General features: G+C 40.3%; 1 protein-coding gene and 1 long non-coding RNA gene across 3 annotated transcripts; both read right to left on the bottom strand.

Annotated features, from left to right (window-relative positions):
* Window positions 1-985: 985 nt before the first annotated feature.
* Window positions 986-18,910, bottom strand: LOC135335933 (uncharacterized). The gene is made up of 10 exons (XM_064531647.1): window positions 18,774-18,910; window positions 4,971-5,201; window positions 4,643-4,897; window positions 4,219-4,440; window positions 3,858-4,079; window positions 3,434-3,637; window positions 2,941-3,138; window positions 2,001-2,255; window positions 1,292-1,868; window positions 986-1,236 (listed from the first exon to the last, which is right to left on the bottom strand). The coding sequence occupies exons 1-10, from the start codon at window positions 18,829-18,831 to the stop codon at window positions 1,062-1,064; spliced, it is 2,397 nt and encodes a 798-aa protein (XP_064387717.1). The 5' UTR covers window positions 18,832-18,910; the 3' UTR covers window positions 986-1,061.
* On the bottom strand, window positions 15,557-18,378 carry LOC135336097 (uncharacterized). Of its 2 annotated transcripts, none has more exons than XR_010394691.1 (6): window positions 17,874-18,378; window positions 17,747-17,793; window positions 16,604-16,776; window positions 16,360-16,504; window positions 16,172-16,312; window positions 15,557-15,704 (listed from the first exon to the last, which is right to left on the bottom strand). It is a non-coding gene; the product is annotated as an uncharacterized LOC135336097 (long non-coding RNA). The 2 variants fall into 2 exon arrangements; XR_010394690.1 differs by having other exon boundaries at window positions 17,716-17,793.
* Window positions 18,911-19,271: the final 361 nt, after the last annotated feature.

A 19,271-nucleotide genomic window follows, 5' to 3' on the forward strand; every position in this document is an offset into this window, starting at 1 on the left:
TTTCTCTCTGGTCCCCTACAAATGTAGAACATCGTTGTACAAATTCTCTTTTTTTCCTCATGCAATCGCAGTATGGAATAATTAAGCTGGTTAGCCACAAGGAATTTGCTCTAGTAGACTGTGCTAGTATAATAATAATGTTCATTTAAGTCATAATTATTTGTATTCTCACTTAGTTGACATGTTGTAGCTATTAAAATGTATGGGTTTTAATGTTTTAATTTTTATATTATAGGACACACTTCACCCTAGCTAGCTTTATATAGCTATTTGTTGTATCCTTGCATTAATTGCTAAACCTTTAATAAAATAAAAAAAAATCTGTAAGGTATATTGGGCAACTCAACATGACCTTCATTTTATATACGTACATGCAAGCATGCATCCAACGAAATGATGTTTATCATAAAATAGTAGAAGAAACACACAAATAAGATATTGGTTGGTGGTGGACAGAGAAAGCAGGTTGAGTTTTGGCATGAGCTCCAGCAGTATATACTTCTCCAATGAGTCACTTCTTGTGAATATGAAGGAGTCAATTGTACACAAGCTACAATGAATGAACCTCTCCCCAGAGGACAACCTCTAAAAACAAGACAAAAGATCTGCTTCCAAACTGTCCTTTATGAAAGTTCCATCACTGTATGTACACACTGGAACTAAATAATTAATAGACACTGTCAGATGTCATTTGCCTCCGTACCTGCATGGCCTATATAGCTTATGTCATGTGGATTGCTGCTCCGATGGCGAAAAATAATTATGGGGGTTACCCAAGGTTTGAGTTGCATGGGGGAAGGGTCAAAATCTAAATAGCACACCAGGGAGAGACCATTCTGACTGAACGGCTAGTACACATGCAATTCGTGCACATATATACCATGCATGCATACACTCGTTTATAACTATGTTATATATACACATGAATACAAAACGTAGTGAGGAGGAACATTGAAACTAAATCAGTTCAGTAAATAAAATTAATACTAGCACTATATCAGTTTATACTATTTTCATGCAGCTTCACATGTATATACTATTGCAATATTTAGCTTTAACTTTCATTGTACTGCTACAGGCCCATAAGCATCACAGGGTGTTAGTTCAAACGGCACCTCTGAAGCACCGTCCTTTGCTGTGGAGGGTTGAGGGGTACTCTTCAAGTTTGCCTCTTGAAATACACTGATGTACTCATAGTCATGGTGGGGAAGCTCATCCAGAACAATTTCAGGCCTCCTGCATAGGTGGATGTATATAGTATTCATTATAATTATTGGAATTGAGAACTCACATATCTAGATTTGGTGGGTTACTTTCATTGCAATTGGTTTTTGATTTATATCTCCGATATCTCGGAGTAACCAGTAAAATTACGGCCACCAGTAGAGCAACTATAAGAGCCAATGATCCAATCACAATGCCAATCACAGCACCTACACTCAAAAGTGGAGTATTATCTGTGTTTATTGTTATTATCAACGTGCGATTAGTGAGATCCTCAGGGCATTCGGGACTATCAGGATTGGCAATAATCACCGGACAAGTGCTGTTGATGCGAAGTCCTGCACGCTGCACAATGATGCTGGGAGTCTCTTTGCTCCATCGATCAATAAAAGAGCCAATTATGAGAGCCGAGATTGCTTCACTACTGCTCAGAACTGCTCTGTATGTCACATGATTTAGAGAGTTCTCAAAGCAGCGGATAAATGGTCTTGAGATAAGAGAGGTGTTGAAACCACATTGACAAAGCTGATCGACACCGTGGGAAACTTCATTAGTTATGTCATCGCTTGTTTTGACAGCTGTTTCTGACTGAGTATATGCTCCACAATTAGAACTGATAATGAGTCGCAGCTGGATGTGAAGAGCTGCAATAAGTATAGAGGAGTCATAATTGCTTGTCAACTCACCAATATCTAGTTATCCGGTTCACTATTCACACTGATTTTGCATGGATTGAAGGGAACTAGCTATATACTGTACTCTTAAAAATTGCTTACTCATGAAATTTATGTCATAGCTTGAGTTAACAGTAATTTGGTGCTCTTCAGAGCTCACAGTGACCTCACATCTGTACAGTCCAGCGTCTGACAGGAACAATGTGTCAAAGGTGAGAAGACCAGAATTAGTAGTAAGTGGCAGTTGTCCTCCGAACCAGTAGTAGGAAATGGTGAGCTGAAGTGAGTCAGTCTCAGTCACAGTGCATAATAAGGAGAAGCTTTGTCCAATCATTGGAGTACCACTTGGAGTTATAGCTGCAAAAAACCAAACACAGCATGGAGAGATTGTAAAATAATACGTACTCATAAGGCACGCTATAGTTATAGTGTCTATAATTATAGCCACCCTCTTTAATACAGCCAGGTTATAATAGGCCCCAAAGTCTCCATATAGCATGTGTTTGTACCTGTGTTAGCAGGCCACATTTACACTGTTGAAATAATTATGCCTATAAGGGCTACATATTACTACGACAGCCACAATAATAATCGATCACTTACTTTCACTTTCACAAATTCGATTTCGGATGTCCCAAGCAACGCTAATTAGTACACCAAATTCTAACTTTTTTTGGCAAAGATCAAATGACTGTCCAGATAATCTCCAAATTGGAGGACAGGTATAAACAGCCTAACTAAACCTGACTAACCTGACTGGTGGCTACGGCCCTGCTGAACACGAGCTGATGATATAATTATTACACACATTCTGACTGTACTTTGGTGAGAATAGAATGGAACAACAAGCAGCTATAGCACATCACAAACAGTTGATTACACACAACCTGCGTGTGCATGTTCACACTCACAGACACATAAAAATGCAAAGCATGCACATGCAGACATAATTATTATAACATCTCATATACATGTTAGTATACCGATAGCGTATGATAATAAAATAATTATATTTCTCATAGCCTATAACGATAAATCTTACCTATACGTCCGCACACAGGAGTGAAGCCAGACCATCTTCTCGACACTAAACACACTCTAGCTGGAGATCCGACACTCAGAATGAAACCTTCATTACATGTATGAGTAGCCACGGTTCCCACATCATAATCAGCTATCATATCAGGACCATATGTAATAACTCCGTTTGGAATAGGTGCCAGTGCTGAGCATTCCTCCGCTGTACAGGTATATGGAATAACTGTACACAAAAGACTGTGCAGCACGAGCTGACAACATATACACACATTGTGAAAATAGAGAATGAACATTATGATCTGCTGGTACATCACATAAATTAGAAGACAATTATATCTCAAACGAAACCCCTTTTTTCACAAAAATATCCAGTCCTCTATAATAATAATAATTATTATAGCTCATGGCGATAATTATAACAACTCACTGTGCATGCATGGCTCCAGTTAATAGCTTGCATGAACTATAATGTACTGTACATGCACTTCATTGCTTACGTTCACAAGTTGGTTCCTGTCCATTGAATCTAGCGCTACCATCACCAGCATCTACACAAGTCCTCCTCTCTCTATCTCCCCTGAGCACATAACCGAAGTTGCAGCTGTAGGTGGACACAGTATTGAGGCTATAATCAGGAGTGACATCAGGAGAGTAGGAGATCACTCCATTGGCTATCTCTGGCAGTGCAGGACACTCAATTGCTGCAAAGACAAACATAGAAAGTAGAGATAAATACATGTATGTAACTTAAAATTTAATGTTTCTGACTATAATAATAGTGAGTTGTTCGTACTTTATATAATTATAGTGCTTTATGAGTTCCCCTGCCGATAGGACGGTTATAGTATACAGTGGGATGACAAGGTGCTTCTTCAGTATAATGAACAAAACCATAATTTTTATAGGTAATTGACAACTTACGAATGCAACTAGTAGCCGGTGGAGTAAAAGTGTAAAAAACCACAAATTCCCCACCTCCTAACTCGACTACCCTGGTCAAACATATGCCGCTAGTATTCACTCCCATGTATGTGAAGCCCTCGTTGCATGTGTAGGTGGCAACAGTCCCTATAAATCTGTACTCCTCGTCGGGATCATATGTGATAACTCCATTTTCCAGAGGAGGGTGATCCTGACAAATTGCTGCAAATGATTATTGAAAAGGTATAAGTAGCAGGAACTGACTGATATAAATTATAGGTATACAAATTTGTACTATTATAGTGCAAATTTGACACTGAGAAGAAATCACGATGTTATATACCTAATTATATACACTTACGTATGCAATTTGGTTCTGGTTCGGTCCAAAATGAAGTATCGGAAATCGAAAGATCTACAATGCATTCCCTTTGCAAAGAACCATTTGGAACGAAAGCTACATTATTGAGGCACTGATATGTTGCAATGGTGCCCGGAACTCTCGACACAGGATCATATGAAATACCATCTGACAAGCCTCTGAAGTTTAAATACGCACCATCGTTGAGTAGAGGACATTGTCCTGAATATAGAAAGAGAATTTATTATGCATAATAACTTGTATATGTAAGTTATAGTATACTGTGGTTCTAGGGAATTATGGCAGTAAGCAAGGGCCTAGCAACTGCATGAAAATAGTATTAATACTGTTGTAGCATAGATTTAGCCATAATTATTATCAGTATGACAGTCACAATAAATATTAATTAATTTTGATCACTTACTTTCACAAGTTCGATCCCGGATGTCCCAATTAACGCTAGTTAATACGCCAAATTCTAAATTTTGTTGGCAAAGATCAAATGACTGACTAGATATGCCAAACATTGGAAGACTACAGGTATACTCAGCACGGGTACTACCACGATATCCACCGGCAGGGGGGTCTTCGTTTGTCAGTACAATTTCAGTACTGTAAGTTATGTTAAAGATGTGCGGCGGGAATAGTCCTTCCAAAACGCCGGCCTCACACACCAGAACTGCATAATTGAAAATAATTGATTCATGCATATAATTATAATAGCTATAATTATAATGGGTAAAGCATCGTACCTCTACACGTTGGCTCCTCTCCTGACCAAAGTAGTAGTCGAGTGGCTGGGTCGAAATTACATACTCTTGTACGACTTCCTGAGTTTCCAAAATTTACAAAGCCGCTTTCGCCATCGCAGTCAGAATACGTGGCTGTAGTAAATTGTCTCAGCACACCATCAGCAGAATCGTACGAAACACTTAAACCGAAGTCTGGATTAGATGGCGTTAACCTGGGGCATTGCGATTGAGCTGTGTCGGAAAAAACAAAAATCTATTAGCTCGAGTGCAGTAGACCGCCATAATTTATATTTCAGAGGAGGTAGGACAGCATGTTGTTCCACTAAAACGAAAGTTGTTGTGTCTTGTGTCTGAATTATGGAGCTAATTCTGTCATAATTATCCTAAGTACAGTATCTATTATTATAACATGAAATCAAGATTGGCTTTCTACAATAAGAAAGATCTGTCAGGCTCTGGGAAAACCAGACTATTGGAGCAGGCTAACATTTTGGTGATTAATGTACCAAATAATAGAGCAAAGCATCGCCTACACAATGATATGCTTAGTGTTCACATGCATACCTATAGTTTCATACCCAAGTTATGCGTGTTAGAAACTCGAAGCCGTAAAATGTAGTATCGAGAAAAACGCCTCTCAAAGATTGCTCAATTATTATAGGAAAAATAAGGTAATAGCGAAACTTTGGACGAAGCGTTTCGATGGAAAGATTGGATTTAGAGCATCAGATTTTACAGAGAGGTAGTAGAAGGACTGCAGTACCTATACACCAATAACATTTTTTATACTGTAGGCATAAATTTAACTGTAGCTCAATACTAAATTCTGCTCCAATAGTCTGGTTTTCCCAGAGCCTGTCACAAGAATTATAGAGATAATTATAGCATAATTATACGGTCAGTAAACAAAAACGTTTTTTTACTGCTATATATTACAGATCTTACTTAAGATATGACGAATTAGCTCCATAATTTAGACACAAGACACAACAAAAGTTAGAGAAGAACGATTACTTCTCGGCTCTTCCTATGATGCCAGCAAAAACTTAGCCAAGGGGTATGCAGAGCTTGACCATTTAAGTTAAATAACGCTTGCTGCTATTGCTCCGATTCTAAAGGAGTGGCCAGCATAGTGAAGAGGATTCAGGCCAATTGTGGATAATTATTATACCTGACGCACTGCGTCGACAAAGCGAGATTTTGTGACCAGTCTACCATTGTTGAACTGAAATGCCATGTAAGCTAATATAACATATAGCATGCAGAAGTGCGTCGGCTAATTAGTTATGTATTCCTCTAATATGTGATGCCGACATCGTAAAGTTAAATTTTGCTGTAACAGACACCAGACATCTCCTCAGGTCTGCTGGAACCTGAGTTCAGTAAGGCTACCACCGCTGAGTTACCTGATTGAAAACAAACCGATTGTCTAACACAGCGTTCTGGCAAGGATCGTATGGTAATAATTTAGGTTTTGCAGTTGTCAAATTGATCAACCCTCGCAAAGTTCGCAGATGTTTGATGCTCGTGGGGCATTCTAGTAATGCGGTATATGGCAAGTGTGGCAAACTCAACAAAATATAATAATGGAAAACTCAACAAAATGGCAAGGTATATGGCAAACTCAACAAAATTTACGCAGCAAGCTCAACAAATGGCACCAACAATTAACAGGAGGGGCATGACAAACTCAATTTAATGGAAAATGGCAGGATATGGCAAACCCATAAAATGGCACCGGAAAATCCAACAAAAAGCGATAACTCAATTTAATGGCAGCAAACTCAACAAAATAATGGCAGGGTATGGCAAAAGGCAGGGTATTGGCCAACCTGCATGATAGTAATGGCCTTAAACGATGGTCGCCACCCATCACAGCCATGCATGGTAGATAGGTGCACCTCCCTATACAGCAAGCAAGCAAAGAGCACTTTTAAAATTATACATGGCTCACCGTAGGTATACCGGGACCAATGCCCCCCCCCCCCTTATAGCCTGCTCAACTCCCGGACAATCAGGAGTAATTCTTAACTGTGGATACTCAGCTTCACACCCAGCAGAGGAGAAATTAGTCTCGACCACCAACACCATCATCATAATGCAAATAATTATTTTTCTAGTCGTCTATAATTATATAGATCATCATCTAGCTATTACTGTGTGGGGAAATCAACAAAACGCTCCATGGTGGAATCGATTGCTCAAGAGGGAGGCTAAGGGCTGAGCAAGCCACTATATTAGTACAACCAGTAGGTTGTACATAGGATTGACAGTGCAGTAGTGTGTGTTTTCAATTATTGCACAAATTTTGACTCGTGTTTAGACTATAGTCAATGAATATTCTCATGTATTACTATTGATATCCGACTAGAAAAACATTTGCAATGTGAAAAATTGCTAGGATTGACCAGGGGAACCACAAAAAAGCGTGGGAACAAGAAATCAGACGAGAGCATAACTCCAATCCGTTACAACGTCAATCACATGTACTGGTAGTTTTCCCATGTTTTCCATGTTCCAATAATTATATCACGTACTGGTGGGGTGATGACCAATCCCTATACATGTATATTTATTATACATCCATTTTGGAATGTGCGGGCACATAATCATGATGATTTGTGATGAATTGATGTTCCTAATACATGCAGTGTTGATCATGAGCACAGGTACACACAGTCCATCCATGCGTAGTAACATGCACGGACCGTACTGGTGACCTGCATGGAATGATGTGGTGGATGGAAGCTGATAGATGGATCTGGAACACAGTCTATTATTTAATATACTATGTATTGTACATGTTTATGACGTTGTAACGGATTGGAGTTATGCTCTTGTCTGATTTCTTGTTCCCACGCTTTTTTGTGGTTCCCCTGGTCAATCCTAGCAATTTTTCACATTGCAAATGTTTTTCTAGTCGGATTCCCTTTCTTTTTCAGTACAATTTACGTATCATGACATGCATAAGTGGAACGTCAAGAGGCAGTACAGAAGTTCAAGAAGAGAAGACAAGACTAATCAGATATCTTCTCGAATATCTTTGGACTTAATATTGCTTGATATGTTGAATTTGCGAATCAGTATTAAATGACAGCCATTTTAACAGCATGATATCTAGCCAGTGCATATAGCATGCCTGTCAGAGAAAGGGAGCTAGAGCTGAACAGTGTGAAGAAAAGCAACATGCACCTCAGGCTGGAAATGCACTGCTGCACTGTTTTAGGCGCACGGTTTATTAGCCACGCCTATCTATTATTAATTGGCAATAATATTGCTGAGTCATTAAAGATGGCGGAATTGTCTAGGTATAAGAGAAATAGAGACTGAGAGGTCATCTGCCTCGTGGAAGCAATCGCAAATCTGAAGAAGCGCTTTGTAATCCAGGTTGTAGTCGTTTGGAAACCCTGTGCAGAATGTCCTGGAGATGGCTGTACTTGGAGCAAATGCTGAGCAAGAAACTTACTTACTAGACAAAGAGCGGTGAAAGGTCGAAATAGTGCAATTTTTAAAATGACAATATAACGTATTCATTCATTAAAATGTTCATGGATTATGAAATGAGAGATACAAAGAGAGAAAAGGCTAAATAGACTATCTGTCTAGCCAGTTCCTTGATGTGGCCTTTCCCTGCAGAGATAGAACAGTTTGAACATGAGTCAAAATAATTGAAATCTTGCTAAATACGGGCAAACCCACTGTCAATCCTATGTAAAACCTACTGGTTTTACTAATTTGAAAAATTGCACTATTTTCATATTTCACCGCGTTTCGTCTGACTGACTATAAGTTAGTAAGTAACTTTCTTGGAAAGCATTTCCTCCTTGTACAGACACGTTCAGAAGATTCTAGATACAGCCTCTAGTCGACTAGAACCCGGACCATGGGCGTTTTTCTCAGAATTGCGTTCGCTTCCAAGAGGCAGATGACCTCTCAGGCTCCACTTTTTTTACTTATGCAATTCCGCCATCTTTAAATGACTGCCACAGCAACGCACATGGCAACTTATGAGGTGGGCGTGGCTGTGACATCGATAAACACAAGACCTCCTTTCTTCAGCTCAGCTCTCCATTCTCTCACTTCAGGTATGCTATGCTAGACGTATGCACTGACTGGATCTACCATAGGCCTCCATTCGTTTGCACTTGGAAGTACATCTACAGTATAAACGTGGCTGCCATTATTTTTATCTTAGATAAATGTCTGAATAAAATACTGAATAATGTTTATTCCAGTCCTGTCTTCTCTTCTTGAACTTCTCTTGCTTCTTGATGTTCCTCATAGGTATTTCACTTTCATTATTGAGAAAAGAAGGCCGGTGAAGGAGGCTAACTCCTCAATTCCCTGAGTGAAGTGCGGCCTGGGATCGAGACTATTGAGGAGTATAATTCTGTCCAACGACCACTTATATATTATCTTCAACAAGATTACAGGACGATGACAAATTAATCAACGTCACATTAATTTTATCTTATCATTAATGTACTACTGTATGAAATGAAAGCACCGCAGGTGCTGATGCCTCGGTGGAGATGCCAAAGCTACATAATACTAATAGCTTATATATAATAATGTTATTGATGAACATTTTTGCTTTTGCAAACTCAAAGCGTGGATAATGATCGACCATGATTGTTGTTAAAAACGATCGATGCCAAAAGTTCAAGTCTAAAATTAATGGCTGCCATCACAGAGCCTTGCAGCTCTCTTCCTCACTCTTGCAGCTACCAATAGCTAGCGTTCTAGTGCATAGCTAACTACTAAGTAGAGTAGTAACACTCGGTAAACAAGTTTGGCTACATGCTCTTCTGAAAAGGCTGCAATGGCATTCCAAGTAAGCAAAACTAGGCATAACTAGAGAACGAAGCATTATTTTGCAAATCCACGAATTAAAATCCAAGTAAACATGACTAGAAGCCTATAGAAACTCTTACTTGCACTTGATTCATCCTTGAGCAGCTGTAGCAGTCTACACAGACACACACACACAGACACACAAACACACTACCGTATACCTCGCTTGCGCATGCGCACCGAGGCATAAAAAGAAAGGGAATCAAAACTAAAAAACATTTGCAATGTGAACGTTCTAGGATTGCCAGGAAAAGAAAAGCGCAAAAAAGTGAAGAAACAAGAAATTCGGCGAGTGCATAACTCCAATCCGTTACAACGTCATGAACATGTACAGTCAAGTGGCCTACTGTTGATAAGGAATTTTAAAATCGAAATACAGGTTGGGTAAATACACAGTCATTGGTCTTTATCTGCTGGTCATGAATAACTTGGAATACTTCCACCCACACATCCAACACTTGCGTGTTGCTCAACATGTACTGTAAGGGAGTCATAAACACATAACTATAGCCTGCAAAAAATGCACATAATTAACATCACTATAATTATTACATGCAATGTGAAACGATTGGCCAGGAAAAGTACCAAAACAAAAAATTAATAATAATTATAACTTATTGAAACAGTACATGTGAATGACGTTGTAACGGATTGGAGTTATGCACTCGCCGAATTTCTTGTTTCTTTACTTTTTTGCGCTTTTCTTTTCCTGGCAATCCTAGAACGTTCACATTGCAAATGTTTTTTAGTTTTGATATATATATATATACATTGCCAACAGTGCTAGTGTATATAAACGCATTAGAACTAGGCATATACATGCAGGTATCACATTTACTCTGCAATAATATTATGCAGCGGTTATCCTCAGCCAAGCCGTGCCCCATAATTATGCTTGCTAATGTACATGCATGGCTACAATCGCCAAGCTCAGCAAAATGCCATCATGGACCACGTATGACCACAACTTTCAGGAGGACACAGCAGCAATAGGACAGCTTGATTGGTCAAAAATCAAGGCTGGAATATATGTGACATGCAAGCCGTATTCTAGGCGGCGGGCTGGTGTCACATTTGCAACACCATGGACCCATTCCCAGCCGCTCCAAAATATCCCACAAAGAAAGTGCGACGGCACTAGAGTCGCTCGGTGTTGTCGACTACACCCCAAAGCGGCTATGGCTGGCGGGACTTTGAAACCTGTAGCTACGGCCGATTTCTGCATGTATATGTGCAAACCAAACCATGCTGCCCACAAGTGCATGTATAACTCCAAAGAGAGCTACTCTCTTGGCAATGTTTTGCGTGTTCAGTATACTTATACTCAGTCCACCTCCCAGGTATTCGTTTACATTTTCTAGTTTCATCCCCATGTTATCACTATCAATCAAAATGTTCACCACAATCATTTTTAATACCCGTATTTCCTAATAATGGCTATCTGCAACATGCAAATCAGCCCTGGCAGCAAGGGGCCAAACCTTAGCCTATAATTATGTCTAAAGACATGCTGCTTGGCCATGTGTACCATGCACGATACTTTTACACTCAGCAGCTGAAAGCACAGTAATGCATGCACATTACGACACCATTAAAAGCCGAAGCCTGGGAGGCAGAACCCAGCCACCATCCAGATAATACCTAATGTAGTTCGTATGTCGTAAACGGATAGGGGATAGACAATCTACATGTCACTTATTGAAACATCTGCCCAACGACTACCTGCAGCAGGAACTCCGCATGCATGGTGATAAAACCTCAGGGACAGGTCACCTCACTAGCTTTTAATAGCTCTGGCTATAGCCAACTTCTGGGATAACTACTGAGTATATAGAATGAGCAGAAATGAGCTCTTTCACTCTTTTGTTGGAGAAGAAGAGCAGGTAAATAACAGTTTACTACTATTTGAATGCACTTCTACGCGATAATTAGTGGGTGTGGTTTCCGGTCAAAAATTTTGCGGGGGAATTGCCTCCTTCCCGTAAAATTTCTAGTTACGCCCCGGCCTGCATATACCCTGCCATTTGTTGGGTTTACTGTGCCATACGCTATACCCATTTGTGCCATACTCAGCTGCTATTTGTTGAGCTTTCCCTCTTCGTTCCCATGCAGCGACACAATATGATTGTATATACTGAGGTACGTAAAGCATTCCTATGCCTTGATCTTTGCATGTGGCAGTAAAATAATTGTGCGATTAACAGTTTTGGCTAAAGGGCGGGTGTACCTGCAAACGCTGGGATGACACTGGTAGCAGCTACTGCTAAAGGAGGTCTCTACAGTGATATATTAGGTGGGGAAAGTTCGAACCATCTGCATGTGTTGAGTTTGCCACATACTCATGATATCGAATCATCTGTGTTCATACATTCATACACCGCCATTTTGTAGTTGAGTTTGCAATACCCGCCCATTATTTTGTTGAGTTTGCCATACTCTGTTGCTAATTGTTTTACTTGTGTACACGCTCGACTCCTCATTATAATTATCGTTATAAAAAAGTCTAATTAAGGGGGCGTGGTCTTCAAAATTTCCTTCAGAAACCCCTTTTGAATGTCTAGCTACGCCCCTGATAAGAAGCTTTTCTTGGAAAATCCACAAATCAAAATCCAATAGCATAAGTGAACATAGCTAGAAGCCTATAATTATAATTATAAAAGTTGTTAATTTCCGTCGCATTGCAACCGTTGAGCAGTTACAGCTGGAATACACACACACACACACACACACACACAAAGTCAGTTTTACCATATCCTTTGTGTAGCTATGCCTCGGAGCATAATAACCATGCTTATAATAATTATACCACTCTATATACATGTTGTTAAAGCAACTACAATAGTTGAAACAACTGTGTTAATATTACAATGAAAGCACCTTTGGTGCTGATGGTAGAGGTGCCAAAGCTACATAGGATACAAGTGTGTCATGATGAACATTAATTTTTTGCATTACTTAATTTTGCCTTATGCAGGCACAATCCAGAATCACAGAGGAAACTCAAAGAGTTTGATGTTGTTAAAATAAAGGATGCCAAAAGTTCAAGTCTAAAATTAATGGCTGCATATCAGCAAAGCCTTGCGCAGCAGCTCTCTTCATGCACTCTTGCAGCTACCAATAGCTAGCATTCTAGTGCAGAGCTAACTACTAAGGCCACACCAAATTGATCTTATGTTTCACGGACTTTTAATCTCTATGGAATAAGCATAGAGGATGTTCTTGGTTTCAAAATGTAGCCCATTTATCTGTAAACTTACTACAGAAATTTGAAAGCTAAGTTATTAATTTTTCAGAAGTTATTACTCTAACCAAAAGTATACCTGAAAACCAGTAAATCATGAATTATAGGCACTGTGAACATATATAAGACTCATGAAGGATAGCCAGGATACCTAAACCATTGAACAATTATCTTATGAAGCCTGAGAGCTTAGCTGTTTAAGGTTAGTGCTTTATCACTCTAACCGATTACCCACTATAATAATTTGCTGTTGTTCTATTAATCCCCCAAATCCACCACCTCATGTTTTCATGGAAATATTTTGGGATATGTTGTAGCTTATTCATTCACCTACACAATGGTGTCAGCACCATTTCTTAGAAAGGTTCCAATCAAAAGATATCAACATTTAAGTACAACCACTCACACATTTGTGGTAATCTACTCTCTAAGCTGGATGCACTGTATAGCAACACTCAGTGAACAAGTTTTGCTACGCATGCACTCTTTTGAAAAGGCTGCAGTGGCATTCCGTAAGCAAAACTAGGCATAACTCAAGAACGAAGCATTATTTTGCAAATCCACAAATTATAATCAAAGAAAACATGACTAGAAGCCTAATAGAAACTCTTACTTACACTTCAGTGATCCTTGAGCAGCTGTAGCATGCAGTCTACACACGCACACACACACACACACAAACACAATATACCGTATACTTCACTTGCGCATGCGCACCGAGGCATAACAATCACAAACAGTTGAAACAACAGCTGTTTGCATGCATAGACCTTGCAAAATACTATATATATGCACCATGCATACAATGTTCCTATGCTAACCCATTACTGAATCAAAGGTAACAAAAGTGTATGAAGAGGAGTACGACTCCCACGCACATTCCACTCTACATCTCGGACTGAATCCGTCACTAACACTAGCTTTTAGCATGAATAATTAAATGTGGGCTGGAGGTACAAACCACAGCAGACCATGTGCGTGTATGCTAATATAATTTTAAGTAATTAACCACTACACCTACGCACCACTTAAGATGCGGTCTGATAGTGACGTGGTATGACATACTTGTACCGTAACGTGGTTTACACTACTTGCAACTGCTACAGTTGGATACTCCTTAGCCTCGATTCAAGGCCGATTAAAATACGGCCTGGTACCTATTGCAGGGGTGATAGTGCGCATGCGCTTCAAATTACCCAGAATATGGGTAATCGTACCACGAACGTAAAACCTTAGTAAATTATCCGGAAATTAGTCCGTTTACTAAGAATATGTTCCGTAATACTTTATCTCAAAGACTGAGTTCTGTGAAGCTGTGGCTTATGCCGTCTATTGCGTTGGTCTAGAAGGCTTGAACACTAGTTTTAAGACAGAAGAGGCTCTCATCTATGTCTAGGATGGTCCTATAGCCGGGTTGTCTTTGCGAGTGGCAGTTTGAGGCACCACACACTTCCCATAGCCTGTACAGATCCAAGGTAAGACATCCTGACCATACAACCGTCATAGAGGTAGATGAGAACCTCTTCTGGCTTCAGACTAGTGTGAAAGCCTTCTGGAACAATGCAATAGAGAGCTAAGCTGATGTTACAAAGATAGAAAATAGATTAAGGAAGAAAAAGGGGATTCCCCAGATTCTGGTGAATAAACTAACGCATGTGCACTATCACCCCTGCAATAGGTACCAGGCCGTATTTTAATCGGCCTGGAATCGAGGCTAGATACTCCTCTACACATACACTCGTGTAGGTATATATCATTTTGAAAAGCAGAAAATATATTTCAATTGTCGTGAAGTAGCTAAGAGTATACAGAGCACCGGCACCTTTCATGCTTGTGTTCCTATAATAATAGTACAGTACACAGATTAACATTCACATAATTTCCACACAATGGTATATAGAAGGAATTTAATTAGCAGTCTAGGGGACGAAAGTGCTGCTACCACGCCCATTTACAATCAAGACTGCATGCATAATTGAAATTTTAGCTATTGATTAATGTAAGAGGGATTGTTAGCAAGTGATTGAGTGTTTGCTAAAAGGATAAATTAAGCTCTCACTATATAGACTGCATGTGGTGCAACAGCTAGATACAGGTAGGGACACCATTAATTTTTTGCAGATCAATAATATATTAAACATCTGCGCTATAAATGCATGTATATCTTTCGTGCAAGGTAACTTGTCCTTTGTCCAGAATTTAGAGGTGTCATGTAGCTATTCGGGGTTGCAAGTACACTAGTTAAATAGTATAGACTGGTCAAACTCCATCACAGCAACTTGATTGCCAGTTTCCAGCTTGTTAATCCCCTTGTTTACTAGCATTAACAAGGGCTTGCCAAGCTTGCCAAGCAGGCATATTCACACAGAATACTACTTGTTTGTGAACTATAGTTACCAGGGAATAGCCAAGTCAACACTCACAAACTTGGTAATGCCTTGTAAACTACTACATTCACAAACTTGGTAATGCCTTGTTAATTAACTATACCTCTTATAATTAGAAACAATACTTTGAATTGATAATTAGCAAGCATGACGTACATCGCACAAAAGATCAATGGGAGAATAAATAAGTGAAATGTTACATGGATTGATAAGAGGTCTAAAGTTCGAATGTTTCTTCAGAATCAGATTGACCTAAAGAAAAGAAAAGCATAATCATAGTAATGCAATGGGTATACATGCATGCTTACATACACAGTCATGCTTACATAATTATGAGAGCACCGGGGGGGGGGGAGGTGAAGTTTCCAGCAGGATTATTAAGTTACATGCAGGGAATGGTGAAGAGACCAACCCATGTAAGTTGAGATTGAGTTACCCATTGTGTATTAACTGTGTCCCTATAGATACAAGTCACGTCATCAAGCTGAAGTCTTTGGTAGAGGCAATCTGGCAGGCATCGATATACATCTCACCTCTATCGACCATGATTGTTGCTAAATTGGATTAATGGCGGCAAGCTAACGAAACGTTACAGTGTGCAATTTACTGCGTATGCGCAACCGACCGAGGCGTGATTCTCGTTACAGCGTAACAGGTGTTCTAGCTAACTACTCATGAACAGATTGCCTGCCATAAACAATTTCTTTGCATGTACTTACTCATGATAGCCCATTTGGGTGGAACATGACTTGTGGAAGGTTCGCCAAGCTTTCTTGACTTTTTAGCCATTACTGCACCATCATCTTTTTTAATCTTTGTCTCATAACGGCTGTCCAATTCCATCATATACTCATTGAGCTCTATATAGAAAGGTGAAAGTACGGTTATTATTATTGCATGGGCATACTTTGTGATCGCCACTGAAGTTTATGCTCCACTATTACAGATTTGTCTTCCCCATCGTCAGACTCCTCAGTTATGTACAGCATATTCAATTGGCTCCAATATTTACTCTCTGTTGGTTTCACACACATTCCACGATTCTGAAATTTCTAAAAAAGAAAGGCACAAAGGTAATGATAGTCCTCTCACTACATCCACACATCCATCACAGTGGATCTTCAGTGAAACTATTAATTTTATGCACTCACCATGAGGCGTCTTGCCCTGTACCGGCTATTTCTGCTTTTGTTTTCAATAAGCTCCTCACTGTTTTCCTTCTGGTCAACTGCCCACTGCCTTCTAATCTGTTCGTACTTTTTTTTGATCGGTATCTTTTCCTTTACATACAGATATGCTCAATTGATTTCTTAGACGATATTTCCTGAATAAATAAAGAGACAGTTATATACTTATAAATATTAGGCATATACACACATGAATACACATGACGTGATAATAGTACATACATACAACTCTGCCTACAGAGACAGCACCAGTCAGAGTACACACACACACACATACACAACTCTGCCTACAAGACCCAGTGACAGGTCGCCGGTCAGAGTACACACACACACACATACACAACTCTGCCTACAAGACCCAGTGACAGGTCGCCGGTCAGAGTACACACACACACACACAACTCTGCCTACAAGACCCAGTGACAGGTCGCCGGTCAGAGTACACACACACACACACACAATTCTGCCTACAAGACCCAGTGACAGGTCGCCGGTCAGAGTACACACACACACACACAACTCTGCCTACAAGACCCAGTGACAGGTCGCCGGTCAGAGCACACACACACACACACAACTCTGCCTACAAGACCCAGTGACAGGTCGCCGGTCAGAGCACACACACACACACACAACTCTGCCTACAAGACCCAGTGACAGGTCGCCGGTCAGAGCACACACACACACACACAACTCTGCCTACAAGACCCAGTGACAGGTCGCCGGTCAGAGCACACACACACACACACAACTCTGCCTACAAGACCCAGTGACAGGTCGCCGGTCAGAGCACACACACACACACACAACTCTGCCTACAAGACCCAGTGACAGGTCGCCGGTCAGAGCACACACACACACACACAACTCTGCCTACAAGACCCAGTGACAGGTCGCCGGTCAGAGCACACACACACACACACAACTCTGCCTACAAGACCCAGTGACAGGTCGCCGGTCAGAGCACACACACACACACACACAACTCTGCCTACAAGACCCAGTGACAGGTCGCCGGTCAGAGCACACACACACATTATAAGCAGAACTATTTACAGTCATCTATCTCCACTTACAGATGATGGAGTTGGGAAATTGAGCACTCGCCTTGCAGACAATTGCTGAGGAGGAGTTGACTTCAACCATGTTTTAACCTGTTGGTTTTATAGTATAATTATGACCCGATTCAGACCGTATTTATTCAATATAAATAATTATGTTGAGAGTAACAAACCTTAGAAACATTATCGACATCCCCTCCACCTCCAGGGTTGATTCTTCTAAATGACGCCTAATATCACCCTCAGTCAACCCTAGTGAGTATCTTCCATTGATCGGCCTCCTCCAAGATATTGTAGTTTCTAGCAAGTGATGTTAGTAGATTTATTATAGTAGTTGACAGTATAGATTCTTCTGGGGCATAGAGAATCAGTTTTAGTCCACCGTTAATATTTAGCACACTGGGACTGAGCCACGTGCATTTGTGTAGTTGGGCGGAGACAACAGTGGTTAGGCTCCACCCAATCATTGACACTTGTAGTTGTGTGGGCGGGGCCTGCATTTGCAAGCTTGGCAACCTTGGGCAACTAAGTAATCCTGTCCAACGTTTGGCAACTGCACGTTTTCGTGTCGTACTCAAGAATGGACAACCCTACGTACAGATCACTTGAAAACTATTGGTATACTAACCATACTACAATATTGCAAACGTTTGAAAACTACTGTGAACAGTGCTGTGCATGTAAAGAAGACTCTCCTGTTGCACACTCAGTATATCAGTCTATAGTAAGTGCATCCCTGTGGGTTTCGTGACGTCAGTTTACTGCACGTGATACTTAGATTTAGCTAAGTGGTATGTCACTATCTTGTCGTAACCGCATGCGGTCTAGCCACTTGAGTTGTGACAAATATCGTGGGAAACGTTGCATGAGTCTCTTCACAGAGTTTGACCAGTCTACTGTTCACCGTGCACAGTGCACAGTTACATACAGCTTGCGAGTCTAATATATATACATAAAACACTGGAAGCATAGCATGTCCTACCACAATTGTAAATACATTGCTGCATTTATATTATTGACACAACAGTCCTAATAACTAGATTATTAAAAAGGAAAAGCATGCAGTGTCTTACCAGCAGTGGAATTGAGCAAGAGGATCAATGTCAGTAGAAGTTGACTTGAAACTCCCATCCTGTGTTCTTTTTGTTTCTTGCTCTAGCAGGAGCCTGTACATAAAGACACATAGATATATCATTGCCGTATCCATAATTTATATGGATGGTCTACGAAACGTGATTCCCGTGGTAAAATTACCAAACAGGTGACATCAGGGGTAAGTAACCTATAAATCTATATACCCCGGGGTAGCTCCTCGTATTTTTGCGCATGCTCAGTGTGCCATTAATTCACTATTCTAGCTGCTGCCACCAGAACTCTTGTCCTTTCAACTTACAGCACCTTGTTTATCATCCAGCAACTGCTTTCCCACTCACCCACCGGTGACCTTCATCGATCGTTCTGCTAGGCTAATTCTAGGTAGGACAAGTGCACGCCAGTGTGCCGAGGTGGTTAACCTATGCAATAAGGACTAGTCTTGGGGAAAAGCATAGATTTTTCAATAATATACGGGT

The sequence above is a fragment of the Halichondria panicea genome, chromosome 5 (genome assembly GCF_963675165.1).
Source record: "Halichondria panicea chromosome 5, odHalPani1.1, whole genome shotgun sequence".
NCBI lineage: Eukaryota > Metazoa > Porifera > Demospongiae > Suberitida > Halichondriidae > Halichondria > Halichondria panicea.

Bases quoted from the DNA above. Each gene is read 5' to 3' on its own strand.
- LOC135335933 (XM_064531647.1), bottom strand. From the start codon at position 18,831: ATGGGAGTTTCAAGTCAACTTCTACTGACATTGATCCTCTTGCTCAAT. The intron at 3,139-3,433 runs GTAAGCAATGAA...ATACCTGTACAG, and splicing joins ACAGGAACCAACTTGTGAAC to CGGAGGAATGCTCAGCACTG. The intron at 1,869-2,000 runs GTAAGCAATTTT...TACTTATTGCAG, and splicing joins CTATGACATAAATTTCATGA to CTCTTCACATCCAGCTGCGA.